Raw genomic sequence first — 25,436 nt, 5'->3', positions numbered from 1 at the left:
TTAGTACAAATATTGATCGACTTACGACTTATGCAACTTACAACCATTCGACTTTACGACCACAATCACTAGCCACGACTGCTTCACATCTGGCAGCGCAAGTGTTGCCCAGCTGGGTGTACGACAGTGCAGACCAGCTTCCGGCAGCACTACCATCTCCGCGTGCACCATTTCAACTGATATCCCAGACTCGGTACAGCAATTTGTGTTTTGTGTCTTGGATATTTTTCATCAAACCCCTCCCAAGATGTCTACCAAGAGGAAATTGTCTCTGAAAATATTAAACCAGTTGTACTGGTTTTACTTAAACCTGTACAGTGTTTTACTTAAACCTGAGGAATGTAAAAATAAGAAACAAAATGGTGTAGAGATGATACAAATGGCATAAAATAAACAAAATTATGATATAGAACAATAATGAAAGAAAATTATAATAAAATATGACTTAAAGATTTTTATAACATCATTTCACAGTACTGTACATATAGCCTACTCAACTTATGACCAAATCATGTTACGACCAGTCTGTCGGAATGAATCGTGGTTGTAAGTTGAGCACTAGCTATATATGAAATGTAGATCATGTCATATTGACGGTGTTATCCTTCTACAGAACTTATCATAGAATCTTCAATATTACTGAGACCCATCTGCCCAGGTGTGTTGGTGCAGTGGATAGAGCATCAGTCTAGTATGCAGAGGACCCAGGTTTGAAACTCTGAGGTTGCCAGCTTGAGAGCCGGCTCGCTGGCTTGAGCATGGGATCACAGACATGACCCCATGGTCACTGGCTTGAGTCTAAATGTTGCTGGCTAGAAGCCCAAGGATGCTGGCTTGAACAAGGGGTCACTCACTCAACTGTAGCCCCCCGGTCAAGGCACATATGAGACAGTAATCACTGAACAACTGAGGAGCTGCAACAAAGAACTGATGCTTCTCATCTGTCTCCCTTCCTGTCTGTTCATCTCTCTGTTCCTCTCTCTGTTCCTCTCTGTCACACACAGAAATACATATATATATAAAACTGAGACCAACTTTTTGTATTAATTAATGCATAAAAACAGGGTAACAGTTAAAAATACCAGATATAAAATTAGATAAACTTGAAGAATCAAGCCCCAATTTTGTCATTGGACAGGTGTTTATCTTTACATAAGCCATTTTACTTATGTTTACATATGTGTAAAATGGGGATAAGTTCAGTCCATAACCTAAAAGTCTGTTGTTTTAAAAAGTATAAAAGAGAGTGCCTCACACAGAGTAAGAGTCCTACAAAAGTAATTACAAAAAACAATGACAATAAGACAGTAAAATGGTAAATAAATTTGTTGTATACCTTTAAGTTCACAAAGAATGTACCAGCATCTCTTAAATATAAGGAAGTTAATTAGTCTCTCTTTAAAATATCTCCAACATTCTTTCAAACTAAAGATTTATAGAAAAGAAAGGCCAGCCTATTATCAGACATAAATACTATATCACTATACAGAATGACAAGAAAAACTACAAGGTATATAAAAGAGCAAGAAAAACAAGTCACTGCCAAGAAAAAGCAATCAAAAGAATCAGATTCAGATATGAAACAAATGTTGAAGTCATTAAATGGGGATGTGAAATCACTATGATTACAGTGATAAAGAATCTAATGGGAAAGTTAGCCAATATGTAAAAATAGGTGGAAAATAGCACAGATAAAAATGATGCAGATCAAATAGTAATGCTGGAACTGAAAACACATTAAGAGTTGAAGAATGCATTCAACAGACTCACGAACAGACTCAACAGAGATTAGGAAAGAGGTAACTGGTAAATCACAAGAAATTACCAAAATAAAATACAGCACGGAAAAAGACTGGGGTAAGAAAAACACAAAAACATCCATTGGTTATGGGATCAAAGTTTAACACACATATAAATGGATGCAGAATGTATATTTAAAGAAAATATGAAAAAGGAAACTTCATTTACTGCTGGTGGAAATGCAAATTAGTACAACCATTATGAAAGAAAGTATGGTGGTTCCTCAAAAAAATAAGAATAGAATTACAATATGACAAGAAATCCCTCTACTGGGTATCAACCCCATAAACTCGCAAGCGCTGGTACGTAAAGACACATGCACCCCCATGTTCATCACAGCATTATTCACAGTGGCCAAGACTTGGAAAAACCGAAGTGCACCTCCATAGAGGACGGGATAAAGAAGATGTGGTACATACATGCAATGGAATACTACTCAGCCATAAGAAACAATGACAGCGATGTTTATGACAACATGGATGGACCTTGAGAACATTATACTGATTGAAATAAGTAAATCAGAAAATGCTTAGAAGTGTATGATTTCACACATAAGTGGGATACAAAGCGACTCATGGATAAAAGTGAGTGGTAACCAAGGGGAAGGGAAAGTGGGGGAGGGGAAGGGGACTTGAGTGAATGGGAAGGGGGAGGGCATGAGTTAATGGTGTAAAGAGGTACAAATATAAGGTGACAGAAAATGATTTGACTTTGGGTGATGGGTATACAACATAATCAACTGTTCAAATGTGATAGAAATGTTCATCTGAAACCTATGTACTCCTACTGATCAATAGCATCCTGTTAAAGTTAATCTTCTAAATAAATTTTAAAAATTAAAAAAAAAAATAGGATAAGAACTTTGAAAAGTTGATGACAGACACGAGGAACTATATAATTAAGACAGAATACTAAGAAGGATACATACAAAAAAACCCCACATCTACTAAAAATTTTAAAAAAATCAACGTCAAAGACAAATACATACAGGAAAATGAAGATATAATTTTTTTAAATTACAGCATACTTCTCATCAGAAACCATGAAAGGCAGAAGAAAATGGAGTAACATTTTTCAAGTTCCAAAAGAAAACAAATGAAAACCTTGTTCACTGACAATTTTGTAGCAGATGAAACATCATTCAAAGTAAAAAATACAAACAAAACTGGAAAGACTTCATTGCAAGCAAACCAGTACTATATGAATATTAAAAGAATAATTTGAGACTGAACAAGATTGATACCACACATACTGAGATCTACTTTAAAAATGAGAAATACTGCCTGACCAAGCGGTGGCACAGTGGATAGAGCGTCGGACTGAGATGCAGAGGTTCAAGACTCCGAGGTTGCCAGTTTGAGCATGGACTCATCTGGTTTGAGCAAAGCTCACCAGCTTGGACCCAAGGTCACTGGCTTGAGCAAGGGGTTACTCACTCTGCTGAAGACCTACGGTCAAGGCACATATGAGAAAGCAATCAATGAACAACTAAGGTGTTGCAACAAAAAAACTAATGATTGATGCTTCTCATATCTCTCCATTCCTGTCTGTGTCCCTATCTATCCCTCTCTCTGTCTCTGTAAAAAAAAAAAAAAAAGAAAAAAAAAAAAAGAGGAAACACTGAAAATGTAATAAATGAAGGTAAAATATGTCGTTTTTACTTTTAATTGCTTTATAAGGTGAACATTTAAAGCTGTGGTCAGCCAATTGTGGATCATGAGCCAAATCATTCCCTCAGCAAGACAAGTCTTCTATGCCTTTGTTTACATAGTGCTTAGGAATACTTTTACAATACAATGGCAGAGTGGAGTGATTACAGAAAGAGACTATGGCCTATAAAAACAAAATTATTAGCTGATTCTTTACAGAAAATGCCAAACTCCTCTCTACTGTAACAGGGTGCTTATCTAATAGAAGATTTAGGACAATAGCAAAAAGTGTGGGAGAAATAGGGAATATAGTTTGGTGAGATCTTTATAATGCGTATGAAATTCAACTGGCCCTAGAACAACAGAAAGGTTAGGAACACTTAGCCCCTGTGCAGTCAAAAATTCAAGCATAACTTTTGACTCCCCCAAAACTTAATTAGTTGTCCCTTGACACCTACATTTATGCCTGAAGACTTCAACATTTCTTTATCAGTAATTGATTCAACAAGTAGAGAGAAAACCAGCAAGGATATAGAAGAATTGAATGATGTTATCAAGAACTTGAACTCACTGAAATTTATAAGGTACCCATTTCGACAACAGCAAAATTATACATTCATTTTCCAGAGAATCGATGAAACCAAATTTTGGTTCATGGAAAGGTGAATACTAGTCAATCTCTAGAAATATTGACCAAGAAAAAAAAACATTATCGAAAGCAGGAATAAGAGGTATCATTTACACAGATTTCATACACTATACTTTAAAAGCATAATAAAGAACTAATACAAACAACTCTTTTTTTTTTTTCATTTTTCCGAAGCTGGAAACGGGGAGGCAGTCAGACTCCCGCATGCGCCCGAACAGGGGTCCACTCCGCGTGCTCACCAGGGGGTGATGCTCTGCCCATCTGGGGCGTCACTCTGTTGCATCCAGAACCATTCTAGCGCCTGAGGCAGAGGCCACAGAGCCATCCCCAGCGCCCGGGCCATCTTTGCTCCAATGGAGCCTCGGCTGCGGGAGGGGAAGAGAGAGACAGAGAGGTAGGAGAGGGAGAGGGGGAGGGGTGGAGAAGCAGATGGGCGCTTCTCCTGTGTGCTCTGGCCAGGAATCAAACCCGGGAGTCCTGCACGCCAGGCCGACACTCTACCGCTGAGCCAACCGGCCAGGGCCCAAACAACTCTTTGATTCAGTAATCAAAGACTTCCTGAGAAAGAAAAACCTTGGATATAAAGACTTCACAAGTAAATTCTACCAAATATTTAAGGAATACTGAACCAATTATTCTCAAACTGTTCCCAAAAACTGAAGAGGAGGGAACACTAATTCATTCCATGAGGTCATTTCCTGAATGCCAATTCCAGACAAAGATACTACAAAAAAACTACAGACCACCCTTATAAACATTGATGCTATTAATAAAATTTTAGCAAATCAAATTCAGCAGCACATTAAAAAATTATATACCATGACTCAATGAGGTATATTCCCAGAATTTAAGCATGGTAGAACATCTGAAAATCAATGTTATATACATCACATTAGCAGAATGAAGAAAAAAAAATGATCATCTCAATGATTACAGAAAAAGCCTCTGAAAAAATTTAATATCCTTTCATGATTAAAAAAAAAACCCTCAAAAAACTAGAAAAAATAAAATACAACGTAATAAAAAAATATATGTCAAAGATTCTGTGAATAGCATATGCAATGGTGAAAAGACTGAAAGTTTTCTCCTAAGATCAAGAAGGTGTAAGGATGCCCACTTTCACCATTTCCAGTTCATATTACACTAAAATTGTAGCCAGAGCAATTAGGAAAAATAAATAAAGACATCCAAATTAGAAAGGAATATTTATTTGCAAATAACATTATCTTAAGTGTAGAAAACTCTAAAAATTTCATTAAAAATGTTAAAACTAATAAATTCATCAAAGTATATGATACAAAACCAATACACAAAATCAGCTATATTTCTATATAATAACAATGAATAATTTGAAAAGGAAATAAAACTATAATTCCAATACAGTAAGGTTAAAAACAACAAATACTTAGCAATTAAATTAACCAAGGAAGTGAAAGATTTGTACAATGAAAACTACAAAACATTGTTAAAAGTAACTGCCGTGGGTAGATATTCAGTTGGTTAGAGTGTCACCCCTTGCACAGAGGTTATCAGTTCAATCCCTGGTCAGGGCACATACAGGAAGAGATCTATGTTCTTCTCTCTGTTTCTCTCTCTCCCTCCCTTCCTCTCTCTATAAAAATCAATAAAAAAATTTAAAAACACAATTAAAGATGACAAATGTAAACATCCTGTGTTCATGGATTGGAAGAATTAATCTTGTTAAAATGTCAAAAGTGCTCTAAGTGATCAAGGCAATCACTATCAAAACTCCATTTTTGCATAAATAAAAATATCCATCCTGAAATTCATATGGAATTTCAAGTAACTCTGAAGAGCCAAAACAATCTTGAAAAAGAACAAAACTGGAGGACTCACGTCCTACAGTAAGACAGTAATCAGCACAATGCGTACTGGCATAAAAACAGTCATGTAGACCCTTAGTATAGGCTGTATAGACCAGAAATAAGTCCTTGCATATATGTTCAAATCATTTTGACAAAGGTGCTTACTCCATTCCATGGGACAAGCACAGTCTTTTCAACAAATGGTGCTAGGAAATCTGGACATTCACATGCAGAAAAGTGAAAGTGGACCAGTTTCTAATACCACATACAAAAATTAACTCAAAATGGATCTAAGACCTAAAATAATAAAAGTTGTAGGGAAAATTCTAGGGGCAAAGACTTACAACATTGGATTTGGCACTGATTATCTGGACCTGACACCAAAGGCATAGGTAACAACGAGTAGACAAATAGGACATCATAAAAATGTAAAAACTTTATTCATGAAAAGACACTATCAACAGAGTAAATATGCAACCCAAAGACTGGGAGAAAATATTTGCAAATCATATATGCAATAAATGATTAACATCCATAATATAGAGAGAACTCCTAAAACTCAACAATAAGAAACAAACCACTAGTTTAAAAATGAACAAAAAACTTGAATGAAAATGTGTCCATAGGAAAAAAAAAACCAGCCTGACCTGTGGTGGTCCAGTGGGTCAAGCGTCAACCTGGAACGCTGAGGTTGCCAGTTCAAAACCCTGGGCTTGCCTGGTCAAGGCACAAATGGAAGTTGATGCTTCCTGCTCCTCCCTCCTTCTCTCTCTCTATCTCTCTCTGTCTCTCTTCTCTAAAATGAATAAAAAAAACAAAACAAAACATACAAATGGCCAATAAGCACATGAAAACATGCTCAACATCACTAATAATTGGGGAAATGCAGGTCAAAACTACAAGATACCACCTCATACTCCTTAGGATAAGTAACATAAAAAAAATACAACAAAACCATTAAACAATTGTTGGAAAAAATATGGAGAGATCAGAATCTTTGAGCATTGTTGGTGAATATGTAAAACAGTACAGCCACAAAGAAAAACAGTATGGCAGCTCCTCAACAAATTAAAACAGAATTCCCATATGATCTAGAAATTCCACTTCTGGGCATATGATGAAAAGAACTGAAAGGTTTACAGCAGCTTAATTCAAGTAGCTAAAATGTGGAAGCAACCCAAGTGTCCATAGCAAAATGTGTATACCTACAAGGGAGTATTATTCAATCTTAAAAAAAACCCAAAATGGCCCTGGCCGGTTGGCTCAGCGGTAAAGCGTCGGCCTGGCGTGTGGGGGGACCCGGGTTCAATTCCCGGCCAGGGCACATAGGAGAAGTGCCCATTTGCTTCTCCACCCCCCCCCTTTCTCTCTGTCTCTCTCTTCCCCTCCCGCAGCGGAGGCTCCATTGGAGCAAAGATGGCCCAGGCGCTGGGGATGGCTCCTTGGCTTCTGCCCCAGGCGCTAGAGTGGTTCTGGTCCCAGCAGAGCGACGCCCCGGAGGGGCAGAGCATCGCCCCCTGGTGGGCAGAGCGTCGCCCCCTGGTGGGCGTGCCGGGTGGATCCCGGTCAGGCGCATGCAGGAGTCTGTCTCTCCCCGTTTCTAGCTTCAGAAAAATACAAAAAGAAACCCCAAAAAAACCAAAAACAAACCCCCCCCCCAAATTCTGAAATACACTACTACGTGAATGAATCCACATAAACTAAGTGAAATAAACCAGTTACAAGACAAATACAGTATGAATCTACTTATATGAGGTACGTAGAGACAAAATAATATACAGAAAGTAGAATGGTAGCTACCCAGGGCCTGATGGGAGGCAGGAATAAAATATTATTGTTTATTAGGTAGAGTTTCAGTTTTTCAAGATGAAAAGTTATGGAGATGGATGGCAGTGATAGTGTATACATTTAATATCATTGAATGTACACATAATGTGGTTAAAATGGCAAGTTTCATGTTATGTGTATTTTAACCCAAAAAAAGTTTTTAAAAGAAAAAACTAAAGAAAAAGAGCATGTCAATAGATGCAGAAAAGAGCATCTGATATAATTTAACATAAAAAAAACTCTCAGCATTAGTAATAGAAGTAAACTTCTGACTTTAAAAATGACAATTACAAAGCACAACCAGGCGGTGGTGCAGTGGATAGAGCATTGGACTGAGATGTGGAGGACCCAAGTTCGAGACCAAGGTCGCCAGCTTGAGCATGGCCTCATCTTGTTTGAGCAAAGCTCACCAGCTTGGACCCAGGGTCACTGGCTTGAACAAGGGGTTACTCGGTCTTCTGTAGCCCCACGGTCAAGGCACATATGAGAAAGCAATCAATGAACAACTAAAGTGCCACAACGAAACACTGATGATTGATGCTTCTCATCTCTCTTTGTTCCTGTCTGTCTGTCCCTATCTATCCCTCTCTCTGACTCTCTGTCTCTGAAAAAATAATAATAATAACATTTACAGAAACCCTACAGCTAACATAATGTTTTTATGATGAAAGATTTCTTTTCCCCTAAGATGAGAAATAAATCAAGGATACACGTTCATACTCTTCTCCAAAAAACACTGAAAGTCCAAGGCAGTGCAATAAAGAAAAAAGTATACAGATTGGAAAAGAAGACATAAATATGGTCCTGGAGTTAGTGAGTTTATCAAAATCACAAGATACAAGGTCAATATTCAGGGGTCCCCAAACTTTTTACACAGGGGGCCAGTTCACTGTCCCTCAGACCGTTGGAGGGCAACCATATACAGTGCTCCTCTCACTGACCACCATTGAAAGAGGTGCCCCTTCCGGAAGTGTGGCGGGGGCCGGATAAATGGCCTCAGGGGGCCGTATGCAGCCCGTGGGCCGTAGTTTGGGGACGCTTGATATGTTTTTAAATTGTATTTCTGTGTACTATTGATGGAAAAATATTCAAAATTTAATAAATAGTATCATTTACAATAGCACCCCACTAAAGAAATATTCAGATACAATTTAACAAAATATGTATAGGATTTGTATAATGCAAATTACAAAAATATAAAAAAAGGAAAAAAATTAAATCCTATATAAACATAGCTATATCATATTCATATAATGACATGTTAATTTATTATTGTTCAATATTGTTAATTCGACTCATTATTTTTAAAATGTCAACTTCCCCCGAATGAGCTATATATTCAATAAAAGCCTATTCAAAAAATTCCAGCTTCAGAAAAATACAAAACAAAACAAAACAACCCCCCCCCAAAATTCCGAAATACACTACTACGTGAATGAATCCACATAAACTAAGTGAAATAACTAACAAAATATGTATAGGATACACTTTTGTATACAAATCCTATACATATTTTGTTAGTTATTCCACCAGGATATTTTGAAGATACGGACTAGTTGATATGGATAAGCAAAAGAATTATTATAGCTAAAGTGACTATGAAAGAACAAAAAGAAATCATATTACCTTACTTCAAGACCTATTAAAAAGCTGGAATAGTCAGAATAGACTCCTGAAATAAACCCAAATAATAGTCATCTAAATTTCTGATAAAAGTGGAAAACAAACTAAATGGTGAGTCTTCTCACCAACTGACAGTAGAATAACTGTGTATGTCCTCAGTTGTTGCAGGCTTAGCAGAAAGGCACGCCCATTTTTGGGGGGGATAGATACTACGTACTTACTTCAGTTTCTACAGTCCTACAAAAGATGACATGCTTCCACACACACAAAAAAAAATCATAAGGCATAGAAAAAAAGAACAAGAAAATCCCAACATACTCTCAAGTGACAAAGCAATCAGTAGAACTAGACTCAAGTTTCTACAGCACTATGAAACTATCACCAATCTACAATTATATATATATATAAATTCAATACAAATATTCTAAAAGAAAAATTTATAAAATTTTGTAAGGTGTTAATAGATGTATTTGAACACCAAAGATCTAATTAAAAAAAAAAAGATCTAATTCATCATAAGTTCTATTTGTCCTACTTTTATGTACAAATTATAAAGGCAGGAGTTGTAGAAATAGAATCATGGACTTATGAAAACTGGTAATTTCTGCCTTCAGGAAATGTTCTAATGTGGATTTCCATCAAGTGCTTTTGAAGCACCAATTATAAGAACAAAGGAAAGACTACATGTGACTTATTTATCTTTATGTCTAACAAAATCTAGTACAAGGTTGGAGCATGGTGAAAACTCAATAAATATTTAGTGCTAACCTGAAGAAAAAATGAGGTAATTTTAAAGACATAGAGTGGTTATCTTTTGCTATGTGTATTAGTTTTGTTTTTTTCTTTTGCTACCATAATGAATTATCACAAATTTAGTGATTTAAAATAAAGTCAATTTATTATCTTATATAATTTTGTAGGTTGGGAGTAACATGAGTCTCATTAAGCTAAAAACCAAGATGTTGAACTGAACTATAGCACTTTCTTGAGATTCCGAAGAAGACTGATCTGAGCATGTTGAAGACACCAAATTCTTAGGGTCATGACCTGTTAATGCCATTTTCAAATGCAGGAATAGCAAGCCCAGTCTTTTCCAGGAGCGTATCTCTTGACTTTTTTTCCCTCTTCTACTTTTTTTTTTTTTTTTATGGAGACAGAGAGAGAGTCAGGGAGAGAAACAGATAGGGACAGACAGACAGGAACGGAGAGAGATGAGAAGCATCAATCATCAGTTTTTTGTTGCGACACCTTAGTTGTTCATTGATTGCTTTCTTGTATGTGCCTTGACCGTGGGCCTTCAGCAGACCGAGTAACACCTTGCTCAAGCCAATGACATTGGGTCCAAGCTGGTGAGCTTTGCTCAAACCAGATGAGCCTGTGCTCAAGCTGGCGACCTCGGGGGTCTCGATCCTGGGTCCTCTGCATCCCAGTTCAACGCTTTATCCACTGCGCCTGGTCAGGCTCCTTCTTCTACTTTTAAAGACTTATTTACTTAGATTTGTCCCATCCAAATAATACAGGATAACCCGTCTCAAGGTTTGATTAGCAACCTTAATTGCATCTGCATTCTTTTTTTTTTTTTTTTTTTGTATTTTTCTGAAGTTGGAAACGGGAAGGCAGTCAGATAGACTCCTGCATGCACCCATCCGGGATCCACCTGGCACGCCCACCAGAGGGCGATGCTCTGCCCATCTGGGGCGTCGATCTGTTGCAACCAGAGCCATTCTAGCGCCTGAGGCAGAGGCCACAGAGCCATCCTCAGCACCCGGGCCAACTTTACTCCAATGGAGTCTTGGCTGTGGGAGGGGAAGAAAGAGACAGAGAAGAAGAAGAGGGGGAGGGGTGGAGAAGCAGATGGGCACTTCTCCTGTGTGCCCTGGCCGGGAATCGAACCCAGAACTCCTAAATGCCAGGCCGACGCTCTACCACTGAGCCAACCGGCCAGGGCTACATCTGCATTCTTAATTTCACCGGGCGTGTAAGATAACATATTCAGAGATTCTGAAGATTAAAAAGTATACATCCTGAGGGCCATTATTCTGAATATTCCACTATGTTTTTGGAAGGTTTATAAACAAAACAAAGGTACTCATCTGGTATCTTTAGAATTGTAAGATATCCAAATAAGGGATAGAATATATGTGAGCCTTAAAAGACATAAAAAGAACAGAATTCTATCAGTGGCTTCTATCTGCTACCTAATACATTATGATATAATAGTTATAATTAAAACATAACATTAATACTTCATTTTAATTTCATTATTCTTTTCTAGAAAAAAAGGTTGGACCATTAGGATTTATAAACATAACACATCTAGTTTTAAAAGCAAAAACACTAACCAACTTATACTCTATGATATAACAGCATAATTATTTCATGTAATTCAATTTGAGAATAAAAATCCCTTTATATCAAAGAAAAAATATGAACACTAAACAAGTGAAACCATAGTCAACCATATAGCAATTCGGCATACCAATTCCATAGACTAAAATTAAAATACTGCCTGACCAGACGGTGGCACAGTGGAGAGAGGGTTGGCCTGGGGCTCAGAGGATCCAGGTTCCAAACCCCGAGGTCATAGCCTTGAGTACGGGGTTGCTGGCTTGAGCATGGGATCATGGACAGAACTCCATGGTCATTGGTTTGAGCCCAAAGTCACTGGCTTAAGCATTGGGTCACTGACTCAGCTGGAGCCTCCCCCCAACCCCCATTAAAGCAAATATGAAAAAGAAATCAATGAACAACTAAGGTGCTGCAATGAAGAGTTGATGCTTCTCATCTCTCTCCCTTTCTGTCTGTCTCTCTTGCAAAAATTAAATTAAAATAGTTTTTTGTTCAGTATTATCCCATCAAATTATTCTTTACCTAATAAATGAGTATAATAGGAGGTGATATCAGTAGCTTGGTGGCATAAGACATCCTCCTTTCCTCTTTTTAATCAATGAATTAGCCATCCATGCACTAACAAATCACCTTTTTGGGATACTTTAGGACAAGGGTCCCCAAACTACGGCCCGCGGGCCACATGCGGCCCCCTGAGGTCATTTATCCGGCCCCTGCCGCACTTCCGAAGGGGCACCTCTTTCATTGGTGGTCAGTGAGAGGAGCATAGTTCCCATTGAAATACTGGTCAGTTGGTTGATTTAAATTTACTTGTTCTTTATTTTAAATATTGTATTTGTTCCCCTTTTTTTTTTTTAACTTTAAAATAAGATCTGTGCAGTGTGCATAGGGATTTGTTCATAGTTTTTTTATAGTCTGGCCCTCCAACAGTCTGAGGGACAGTGAACTGGCCCCCTGTGTAAAAAGTTTGGGGACCCCTGCTTTAGGACCTAGTACCTTACTCCAAGAGACCCATGAGGAATCTAATTGAACAGCACAGCAGTAAGAAACAGACAAAACTCCCCGCAAAACCAGCACAGCCAGAAAACCTGCCTGGACCCCTCACACTGCTATCGGGCAAAAATTAAGTACGTGCTGACCCTGGCAGGCACTCACTCAGGAGAGGAACCTGCCAAAGTCCAGCCTTCCCAAAGGAAGCCTCCAGTGGCATGCCTTCGAAGGAAACTAATCTGAATTTGGTCATAGCAGAGAAATTTTACAGGTGCTACCCCACCCCAAAGAAAAGAGCAAAGAAGGTTGACTCACCAGGAGAGGCAAAGGCAAAGGAAAGCAGAGAGTGCCTGCTAGGCTACCCCAGCCAGGCTGGGCAAACCCATTCTTCTTCACCAGCACCTGCAGGACTAAAGCGGGCACTCCAGAACTGAGGGGAGGGAGGATAATGGGAAAGAGGCAGACAAGAATTTCGAACAACATTAAAAGGAGAGAACTCAGCATAAAGTCCACCTATGGTCCATGGGATATCACCCCCTAATATCTTCCTAACATGTCCATCGGCACCATAACAACACAGGAACTTCATTTCTTAAATATGATATTTCCCGTAATCTTTGTCCAGTCTAATAGCATCATGACTCACTTTCAGCCAGACCCTTCCACTTCTGCACATTCTGCACATCCACTCACCTGGGACAAGTCCTGCTGGGGGTGAGGATGATGGAGACGCAAAGACCCGACTCCAGGGACCAGGTTCAGTGATGCAGATCCACTTTATTCAGGAAGTAAACTAGCTTATATACATGGGTTCAGCCAATAAGATGTTATACTAGGACAAATGGCCAAAAAAGATCAGGGAGCTGCATGGTTGGCACTAAGTCACTTCCTTACAGCGGGCGAGCTTCCTTCCGGGGTATGCCCAGGAGGTCCTGGGAGCTGGAGTGTTCTCACAGCATTGCATCAGCCGCAGCTGCTAGGAATGCGCTCTGAGCTCCACCCACATCTCCCCCTTCTCTTTTAATTAAGGCCAATTGGACTTGATGAATGACAGCTTGCTGTTGTTGTAGCTTCTGAATGCTACACATTATGCAACGGAACCCGAGTAGAACTAAAACAACTGTAATACTTATTACACTATTTGCTAATAGATTAGCTGGATTAAAGAATGAAGCAAGCTTCTGTAATATTTGACTAGTTAGGAAATAGAACGGGGGTCTTAAACAGGAGATTCCTCCTGGGGTTGGGATGTCATTTCCCTCCCATTGTGTTACAGAGACCTTCTAGGGGCCGTTAAACACAGTTCCATTTTGATTGTAAAAAATGGATGTAGGTCCATGCACGCCCCCTTCCCACAAAGATCCCAGCGTCCAATCATGGAACAGATGGCTTGAGGTGGGCTGTGTACTGCATATGGTTGCAAGGCACATTAGACAAATTACAACATGACAAATCATACAATTTCAACAATTACAAAGGTACATTTCACCAGTCTCTGAGCACTTTGCCAAAAGCACAAAATGTCCTCGGCCTTCTTTCTAGCCATGGGAAAAGCTTCCTGGGGCAGGGGCAGGGCCTCCAGAAAAGCCGCCCCTCACCCCCCTCAGAATATTTCACATTGTCCAAAATCCATAAGTCCATCCAACAAAGGAGCCAGTGCCCACTCTGGTCATAGTCCAGGAATCAGTCCACATACATAGCGCGTCAGCCACCCCCCTCATCCCTGCCGTCCTGGCAGGTCTTACACTGTCCCAAAGAAGAGCATGTGGCAATGGCAGTCAGCATTTCCATCTCTGCTCTGGAGAGGATGATGGCACCCACCCCTATGTCCCAAAATGTCAACGAACCCACCAGCGGCTTAGCAGGCACTCCCTGCCATTCCAGCGGCCACTCGGTGATGCAAGCCTGGCTTCCGGGATGTCCGTTCATGCTCCTGCCACAGCTGCCGCCGTCTACCTTCTGGAGTCTGTGAATCGCAACTCCGGCCCAATTTTCCTCATCCTCCAAAGATGAAATGAAAACACCAGCTCATGCTGCTGGGCTCAAGCCCTGGGCTACCGCAAGCCTGTGCCTGGGAGTCAGCGGTCACTATAGCACACACAAGCAAGAGCAGAGCACCAGGGCCTGGGGGCCCATGAGGTGCACCTTTCTGGGCCTGCCCCACCAAAGCCTCCACATCCCCCCAGTTGATGGGGCGCACACGCCAGCTGCGAGGCCTTCTTCTGGAGCACTGAGGACCTCCTCCCCTAAGACGCAGTCAGTGTGGAAAAGGCCAGGGCTGTGGCTTTGGACGGACGAGACTGAACCACTTTGTGGGTGCCCAAGAAACCCTGTCAAGCAGGTTGGGGGGTTTCTGAAAAGCACAAGCATAACCTCTCCCTTGCATTAGAAGAGAGTGTGATCCGCACCACTGTGCCATGGCTGGGTCCTTCCAGCGTCATTTCAGAGAGAGGGGTGGAGGAAGAGAGAGCAAAAGATATAGAAAAATAGACAAGAGAGATAGAAGAAAAAAGACACATGGGGGCGTATAGGCTGGCCCATGGGTCTGCAGCTGGAACACGTGTTGGAGTTAAAGCTGGGGTAGAAAATGGTGTCTGAGAGGCTGGAGTGGGGCACTGAGCCCTGGCAGGGAATGTGGAAGTAGTGACTTCCGCTTTTTCCAGCGGCAGAGCTGATGGTGCAGTTAGCAATTCGGTTGGTTTCGTTTCTGCGCACTCAGCCGCAATTTTGCCAAACTCAGAGACTAAATTACTTTCCTCCTCAGTGGAGGGGGGCGAATAGGAAGGTAGGGGCTCCCCAGACAGAGGGGTAGCCTGTAATATCTTTGGCACTGGCAGGGGGTCCCCAGCAGGAGCACCGGTCAGGCAGGCATGTATCCCTAGCAGGAAAGGTTTGTCTCCCCTATACTTTGGCCGAACGGACGTGCTGGAAAGCTCAGGCCCAAGTATCCGGGTCCCAGAGAGGAGAGTCCCAGAGCCAAGGGTTGAAACCTGAGAGGATCTCCCAGTAGGTACAAAGATCCTTTTCACTAACTTTAACTCGCCTACTCTGCAAGGGCATGCAGGGCTCGAGCCTGTGGGGCTTGAGAGTGGGGGAGGTATCCCATTGCAGAGGGTCACTCACCTGTCCCTTGGATGCCAGTTAGGTCCCTGCCCCAAGTTGGGCGCCAGCTGTCAACAAGTCCTGCCGGGGGTGAGGACGACGGAGACGCAAAGACCTGACTCCGGGGACCAGGTTCAGTGATGCAGATCCACTTTATTCAGGAAGTAAACTAGCTTGTATACATGGGTTCAGCTTATAGGATGTTATACTAAGACAAATGGCCAAAAAAGATCAGGGAGCTGCGTGGTTGGCGTTAAGTCACCTCCTTATTGCGGGCAAGCTTCCTTCCTGAGTATGCCCACGAGTGTCCTGGGAGCTGGAGTATTCTCACAGCATTGCATCAGCCACAGCTGCTAGGAATGCACTCCACGCTCCACCCACAGTAACCCTTTGAGTAGTACCAACGTTCATGTATGTCCTCATGCCTCCTGATCATCCAGAGTACGATCGTACAAAAAATTTTATTTTAAAAATGTGTAAGGAAACATTAAAAAAAGGCAAATGTATGTTCTTGTTTCCATAAACTGGTTATCAAACAAACATGATTTTAAGTTAATAAAACTGGAACTGGAACTAATTTCATTTTTTGAAAAAAACTCACTCCTGGGGTTCAAGGAACGTGAAAAAAATTCATTACAAAGGGTTAAGCCCTTAGGATACCAAGTTATGGTAAGTATCGAACTGTCTTAATAGTAAAGCATCTGGTTTGTTGATTATGGGAACTATGAAGTTAGTTGACCCCAGCTGTTTCAGCCACAGGCCCATGAAAGTGGAACAACCCTACCAACCACTCTACCACAAAACGAGACAGAATGCTTCCATGGCTAACATCAGAACCTGATACAGTGATCAACTACTTCCTAGCCTGGTCCCCACCAATCAGTTTCCTTAATCCCCATGATTAATAACTTTCTCCTAATCAATCCCCTAGAGGCCAGTGGGAAGCCAGGTTTTAGCATGGTCTCACCTTTGTCTCCCAGCTTGGTGCTATTTCCCTAAATAAACCTTTACTTTCTTTGCTGCAAACTCCTGTTTTCATTTTATTGGGCTTTATGAATGCAGGCAAACAAACCCCTTTGGTTCAGTGACACTCCCTCTGTACACTAAGGGCTAAGCCCACCCACCCCCTATCTGTGATGTCAGCTCCTATATTCACTACTGAGTTCCCATGCCTCAAAACAGAAAATTTAAAAAAAAAAAAAGAACAACCAACTAACCAAAAAAATAAGCTCTGGTAAACTGGGAGCCTACTAAGAAAACAGACCACAGGCATGAGCAAATGAGATGCCACAATCTGGAGCTATTGTGTCAACTTCTGGAAAATAAAAGCTTTCCATAAACAGCCTGGGCCCTGGGGAACTGTAAGAAGCAGAGTAGACATAAATGCTTAAGATTTGTCCACAAGAGAGAGCAAGAAAAGTGGAGCAGATATACTGTCACAAAGAAGAAAAGAAAAAAATAAACAAACTCCAGGCCCGGCTAGGTGGCTCTGTGGATACAGTGTCATCCCAGCACACCAAGGTTGCAGTTCCATCTTCATTCAGGATGCGTAGGGGAAACAGTAAGTATACAACTAAATGGAACAAGTTGATGCTTTGCCTTCTCTTTCCCTTCCCCTCTTCCCCCATCTTCTTTCCTCTCTCTCTCTCTTTCAATGGAAAAAGAAAAAGAAAAACAAAAAATCAGACAATACCACCACCATAAATGTAACACACCATTGCCGAAGGCAGTAAGTAAAAAGTTAAGGATGTGTACACTAATTAAAAAGCAAAAAGACCAACACATAACTGTAAGGAATATGAAAAATCAAGCAAATACAGCATCACAAAAAGAAAATTATATTCTCCAAAAATCAAGATTAAAAGTATAGAATATTATAATCAATTCTTAACTGATTAAGAATTCAAAACAGCTGTTATAAAGAAACTCAACAAGTTACAAAAAAACTCAAGACAATTCAATGAAATCAGCAATAAAATATATAGACAAAATGAGGTCTTTACCAAAGAGAAGAAAATTATAAAAATAAAACAAACAAAAATTCTGGAGCATAAAATTCAATGAAGTTGAGAAAGTATACATAGAGAACATCTGATAAAAATTATTAAATAAAAGAATTTAGATTTTATAAGACTGAAGAAAGCTCTATATGAGCTATTTGTATCTGTTAAAAAGAAAAATGTGAGAACAATCGATTCCAGAAGAATTGAAGGAGGGCGCAGAGTTTATATGAAAAATAATAACTGAAAACTTCTGAAAGCTAAGAAATGAGTTGGACATATAAATCTATAAAGCTATTAAATAGATCATCTTATGCAAAAAGATCTTCTTCAAGACATTATATTAAACTGACACAAATCAATGATAAAGAATCATAAAACAGCCAGGAGAGAAAAAAAAGTATCATTTACAAAGAAACCCCCATTTGGCTATCAGCAGATTTCTAAGCAGAACTCGAGAAACTCGACTGGCCAGGAAGGAGTAAGTAGAATGACATATTCAAAGAGTTGAAAAATAAAAATGGCCAGCTAATAATACTTTACCCAGCACACTTATCAGTCAGAGATGAAGAGTAGTAAAGGGCTTTCACAGCCAAACAAAATCTGAAGTTCACCACTAGACTTGCCTTGCATGAAATGCTAAAAGGAGTTCATCAATCTGAAGTGAAAACAGGCTAATTAGGCACACGAAAACACACTAAAGTACACAACACTCTGGTAAAGGTGAAAAATAAACAGTCAGACTTAGAAATCTGTATCTCTACATTAGAATATTGTGTTAACTGCTCAACTAGAATATAAAAGTTAACAAAAAAGAGTAGGAAAAACAACAGAAGCTCCTAAGTTGTTAATAAATCCACAACAAAAAAAGAGGAAAATTAGATATTAGTAATATAAAATGTAGGAGTAAAAAGGCAGAGCTTTTATAAGTTGCTAAAAGCTATAAACGATTGCTACAGCTATAAGATGTTTAATGTAAGCCCACAGTGACCACAAACCAAAAACCTAAAGCAGACCCACAGAAGTCAAAGAAGGAACAGGAGCATACCACAACAAAAAAAGAAAAATATTTACAAGACAGGCAGAAACAGAGGGAAAGAAATAATAAAAATACAAAACCAAGGCCCTGGCCAGTTGGCTCAGTGGTAGAGTGTCAGCCTGGTGTGTGGATGTCCTGGGTTTGATTCCCAGCCAGGGCACAAAAAAGAAGTGCCCATCTGCTTCTCCACTCTTCCCCCTTTCCTTTTTCTTTATCTCTCTCTTCCCCTCCTGCAGCCAAGGTTCCACTGGAGCAAAGTTGGCCTGGGTACTGAGGATGGCTCCATGGCCTCTGCCTCAGGTGCTAGAATGGCTCTGGTTACAATGGAGCAACACCCCAGATGGGCAGAGCATTGCCCTCTAGTGGGTTTGCCAGGTGGATCCCACTCAGGGCACATGCAGGAGTCTGTCTCTCTGCCTCCCCTCTTCTCACTTTACAAAAGTACAAAAAAAATACAAAACCAGAAAACAATTAATAGAATATTTACTAAGTCTTTACATATCATTATTACTCTAAATGTAAAAAGACTTGAATTCACCAATTAAAAAGCACAAAGTGGCTAGATGTATAAAAACAAGACTCAACTATATGCTGTTAACAATAAATCCACCTCAGGTTTAAAGGTATATCTACACTCAAAAGTAACAAAAAAAAATCCAAGCAAGTGGAAACATAAAGGGGTTAGGGTAACTGTACTTATAGCAATCAAAATAGCTGAAAAACATACAACTTTGTAGAAACTAAACAACAAATTCCTGAACAATCTATGGAGAAATAAAGAAATCAAAACAGGAATCAAAGATATGTCAAAACAAATTAAAATTGAAACATAATATATCAAAGCTTACAGGATGTGAAAAATCAATTTTGAGAGAGAAATATAGCAATAAATGCATATATAAAAAAATAAGAAAGATCACAAGTGAACAACCTAATTTTATACCTACAAGAATTAGAAGAACACACTGAGCACAAAGTTTGCAGAAACAAAGAAATAATAAAGATCGGAACAAAAGTAAATGAAATCAAGACCAGGCAAGCAATAGAAAATGTCAATGAAACAAATAGCTGAATTTTCAGAAAGATAATACTGATGAACCTTTAATCAGACTACTAAAATAAGAGAAGACTCAAATAAAATCAGAAATGAAAGAGAATACTAGTTTTGTATATTAGTTCTGTAAACTAATACTACAGAAACAAATAGGATGATAATCTAGAAAAAATAGGAAATTTCCTAGAATCAAATAACCTTCCATGACTGAACCAGAAATATATAAAAAGTCTGAACATACCAATATCATGTAAGAAGATTGAATCAATAATCAAAAGCCTCTTAGAACAGAAAACCCCAGTACCAGATGGTTTCACAGGTGGGAACACTTTCCAATTTATTCTATGAAGCCAGCATTACCCTGACCAAGGCCAGAAAGAACCATAAAAAACTACAGACCAATATCCCTGATGAACACAGTTGAAAAAATTCTTATCAAAATATTAGCAAATTGAGTAACAAATATGACCAAGTGGGATTTATCCCTGAGATTCAATGATAGTTCAACACATGCAATTCAAGAAATGTAATAATAACCCACATTAATAGAATGAAAGCTAATTAGATTCATAGTTTCCTGCTTTGGAAGGGTGGGGCTGAATAAGGGAAGCATGACAAAACTTTTTGGACTATAAAGTACTTTACTTCATGACTGGGGTGGTATCTAAACAGGTATATATCTTTGAGAAATATTACTGATCTGTATACTTAAAAAGGAAAATTTTCTGTCTCCAATGTAAATCAAAATAATAGATTTAATAAATAATAAATTAATAGAATTTAAAAATTACAGTAAATTAGAAATCAATAAAAAATAATATATTCCAAAATCTAACAAAATTTGAAAATTAAACAACATACTTTAAAGTAGTGTTAAAGAGGTGCTTGCCTATATGTTTAAGAACATATACAGGCCCTGGCTGGGAGCTCAGCAGATAATGAATCATCCCAGTACACTGAGGCTATGGGTTGGATCCCAGTCATGGCACATACAGGAAGCAATCAATGAGTGCACAACTAAATTGAACTAAATGGAATGCCAGGTGATGCTTCTCTTTCTCAAATCAATGGCAAAATTTAAAAAAAATAAAAGAACATATATACAGTTTAACTTGGGTGTTTATAGGTTTACATTTATAGTTAATAATGTAAAGATTAATTAGTAGTTTAATGTTCTATAAAAATTATATATTTTACACAAACACACACACAATAAAATAATTACCAATTGAAGCTGAGTGTATTTGTTTCATGTGAGTTTCGATGACAGAAGGATCCCGAGAGCTGTAAATTCCCAATTCAGGGTAAAAGCTGGAGCCAATATCATCTGGAGGGTTGTGTTTTCCTTGTGAATAATTTTTGTTTATTCTAGGGTCCCAGTGCTTCAGAAATGGGTGGTTCCAATGTATGTATTTACCATCAAATTGTGGGTTTCCATACCAACTGTAATAAAATACATGTACATAATAATTCAGAGGTTGGAGTTCTTGCAGGTAAGGTTCAGAGGCTTTGGAAGATTTCACAGTGATTTCAACACTTTTTAAATTCTTGATATTTGTTTCACTGTTGATTTTGTCACTCATTTGGGAATCAAAATTTTTCCCTAAGTGAGTTCGCTGACGAACTTCTGGAAGAAGGTCAAGTCCAAAAGGAACTCCAAAAGTAGCTTTATCTGGTCTCAGCATTTTTAAAACCACCATCAGAGAAAAAATAAGTAGAATAAAAAGCGACAAAATGATGCAAGTCCTTCTTCGAAACTTTGCCATGCTGACATATTTTAAACTCCAAAATGATAAATGTTTAGCTGTAATTTATTGAAAAACAGTAATTAGTAACCAGTATTTACATAATTTTTCAATGTACTCAAAAGTAACTACTAAACTCAACAAAGTTCATTACACTGAGAAAATGCTACTGTGCATTAGGATATTAATTATATCAAATATTGATGTCTACAACAGAATCTGTATCTTGCTAGACTAAATGGCAGTATTATTTTGGAAATACCACAATTACGTTTTGTCAAATAAACATTTCCTTAATTTTATTTAACAAAAAAAATATATTTATATTTTCATCATGTGGAGAGACTGTATGTACAATGAATATAAAAAACGTTCTATGTATACTGACTAAAATTTTCTAAATATAAAGTTAAATTCATAATTTAAAAAAGGAAATACTCATCAGATTTTCAACAAACTCTTTTTTTTAACTAAAATAATTCACAAGGAGGCAATAATAATGAGTAATCACACACATTTTTCTTTTTTTTCCTTTTTGGCATAACAGGTTTTATTTCTTTTTATTCCCAGAAGTGCTCTAAAGCGCATGCTCCCAAAATTGCCACAGGCAAAGAATAGGAGTTTGTTGGTAGATATTAGCACAGTGAACAAATTCCATACCTTTTCATTTTATAAAGAGACAGGTAATTCTCAAACAGGAGAATTAACCTTGTAAAAATATTTTTTTGCATTTATTGTGGTGAGACTTCTTAATAAAATTATACAGGTTTCAAGTGTACAATACTATAATACATCATCTGTATATTGTATTGTGTGTTCACCACCCCATAATCACATATTATTTTTAAGAGAGAGAGAGAGGATGGGAGAGAGATGAGAAGCATCAACTCATAGTTGCAACACTTTATTTGTTCATTGTTTGCTTCTCATACTTGCCTTGAAGGGGAGGGGGAATCCAGCCAAGTCAGTGATCTTGGGCTTCAAGCCAGCAACCTCTGGGACCAAGCCAATGACCACGGGATCATGTTGATGAGCCCACACTCAAGCTGGTAACCTCAAGGTTTCAAACCCAGGACCTCAGAGTCCCAGGACAACATTCTATCCACTGCACCACCACTGGTCAGGCCATCACACATTTTAAATGACATTTTTAGAATGGAATAGAACAAAATAAAAGAAATTTTAATGATCTCAAGTTAGAGATTTCTGACTTTAAGAAATATTACTTTATAACTTTGAAAATCATACTGAACAGAGGTTATAAAATTAACCTACAACTTCTAAAAAGGTTTCATGTGCGGTTTTATGTTTTTATTAAGTACGTGTATATACATAATATGTATACGTACATATGTATATATACTATGTATATATCTACACGGATAAAATGTTTAAGTCTTTTTATGTACAAATTTTTTACTAGAAAGATATTTGGAGAAAACTTCACATTGATTGTATTTATAAAATATGATATTATACTAAACATGTTGTTATTCTAAAGCATATTAAAATAAGTTAATCATGATAGAAAAGAGAGAAGTAAAATTTAATCTAATGAGCAAGTATTTCTGTCACACAAAAAATTTCTACAAACTGATGCTTTCCTCTTTATGCATTTTTACAAGAAATAAGATAAGCAAGCATTGTATCTTTTAGTGCTAAAATTCATAGAGACCCTCCTCAAACTCAATCTTGTTTAATTATAAAATTTATCACAATTAAAATTTAACATACATTTAGTTTGAAACATAAACATTCAAAAATAAAACTGCCAGATTTTAAAAGCCCATCTATACCTTTTTGCCCCCTGTCAATCACTAGCCAGCACTTTTGGCAGATAGCTTGATTCTGTATATAGAAAACCCCAAAGACTCCACTGAAAAAATATTAGAACCAATAAACAAACAAAATAAAGTCACAGGACACAACCTCGGTATACAAAAGTCTAATGCTTTTCTACATGCTAACAATGAAGCCTCAGATAATGAACTATAAAAAAGAATTCCATTTACAACTACAACAAGAACAAAATTACTTAGGAATAAACTTAATAAAGGAGCTCAAGGACCTATATACTGAAAACTACAAAGCATTATTAAAAAAAAAAAACACTGAAAAAAAACACAATGAAAAGAAAACATATCTGTGTTCGTGGACTGGAAGAATCAACATTATTGCCATTATAACCTAAAGCAAATTACATATTTAATGCAATTCCCATTAAAATCCCAATTTTATCTTCTAAAGAAATAGAACAAAAAAAATCTTCACATTTGTATGGAACCATAAAATACCCCAAATAGTCAAAACAATCCTGAGAAAAAAAGAACAAAGCCAAAGGTATCACATTACCTACTTTAAATTATTCCACAAGCTATGATAATCTAAACAGTATAGTATTGGAAGAAAAACAGACATACAGACCAATGGAACAGAATCAAGAGCGTAGAAATAAAAACACATATATATGGGCAAATAATCTTTGACAAAAGAGCCAAAACCACATAATGGAGAAAAGAAAGGCTCTTGAATAAATACTGGTGAGAAAACTAGAAACACATGCTAAAGAATAAAACTTGACTACAGTTTGCCCTATGCACAAAAATTAATTCAAAATGGATCAAAGACCTAAATTTAAGTTCTGAAACAATAAATTACATAGAAGAAAACATAAGTACTAAACTTATAGACCTTGGCCATAGAGAACATTTTATAAATTTGACCCTAAAGTCAAGGGAAGTAAAAGCAAAATAAATGAATGGGACTATATCAAACTAAAAAGCTTCTGCACAGCAAAAAGGCAACAAACAAAACAAAAAGGCAACAAACTAAATGGTAGTTGATATTCACAAACTACAGCTCTAATAAAGGGTTAATACCCAAAATATATAAAGAACTCACAACACAACAACAAACAAGTAAATAATCCAATTAGCCCTGGCCGCTTGGCTCAGTGGTAGAGCGTTGGCCCGGCATGTGGAAGTCCAGGGTTCAATTCCCGGTCAGGGCACACAGGAGAAGCGCCCATTTGCCTCTGCACCCACCCCCTCTCCTTCCTCACTATCTCTTGCTTCCCCTCCAGCAGCCAAGGCTTCATTGGAGCAAAGTTGGCCCAGGTGCTGAGGATGGCTCCATGGCCTCCACCTCAGGTGCTAGAATGGCTCCAGCCGCAAGGAAGCAACGCCCCAGATGGACAGAGCATCACCCCCTGGTGGGCATGCCAGGTGCATCCCAGTAGGGCACATGCAGAAGTCTGTCTCACTGCCTCCCTGCTTCTAACTTTGGAAAAAATGCAAAAAAATAAAAATAAAAATCCAGTTAAACAATGGGGAGAGGCCTTGGCCAGTTGCTCAGTGGATAAGAGTGTCAACCTGGAATATGGATGTCCTGAGTTTGATTCCAGTCAAGGCACACAAGAAGCAACTATCTTGTTCCCTGTGACCCTGCTTCTGTTTCTATTTTTTTCTTGTTTACTGTGTTATTAGATTTCACATGTAAGTGAGATCATAGGTATTTTTCTTTTTCAGCCTGGCTTATTTCACTTAGCATAATAATCTCCAGGTCCATCCATGCTGTCACAAAAGGTAATATTTCCTTTTTCACAGCTGCATAGTATTCCATTGTGTAAATGTATCACAGCTTTTTTATCCATTCATCCACTGACAGACACTTGGGCTATTTCCAGATCTTGGCTATAGTAAACAATGCTGCAATAAACACGGGGGGGGGGTGCAGATCTTCTTTTGACTTAAGTGTTTGGGAATTCTTAGGATTTATTACTAG

The 25,436-nt window shown here is 38.4% G+C and overlaps 1 protein-coding gene across 1 annotated transcript in view; it reads right to left on the bottom strand.

The window, feature by feature from the left end:
* The window catches only part of MANEA (mannosidase endo-alpha), a 72,025-nt gene that overhangs the window by 30,960 nt on the left and 15,629 nt on the right, over positions 1–25,436 (bottom strand). Inside the window, exon 2 of the mRNA XM_066254332.1 lies at positions 21,134–21,712. Coding sequence (XP_066110429.1) covers positions 21,134–21,674 — 541 coding nt within the window. The 5' untranslated portion in view covers positions 21,675–21,712. The remainder of the gene's footprint in view (positions 1–21,133; positions 21,713–25,436) is intronic.

Source organism: Saccopteryx bilineata, chromosome 1, assembly GCF_036850765.1.
Source record: "Saccopteryx bilineata isolate mSacBil1 chromosome 1, mSacBil1_pri_phased_curated, whole genome shotgun sequence".
Lineage (NCBI taxonomy): Eukaryota > Metazoa > Chordata > Mammalia > Chiroptera > Emballonuridae > Saccopteryx > Saccopteryx bilineata.
The sequence above is the reverse complement of the archived record's forward strand: the minus strand, read 5'-3'. Positions and strand labels throughout refer to the sequence as shown.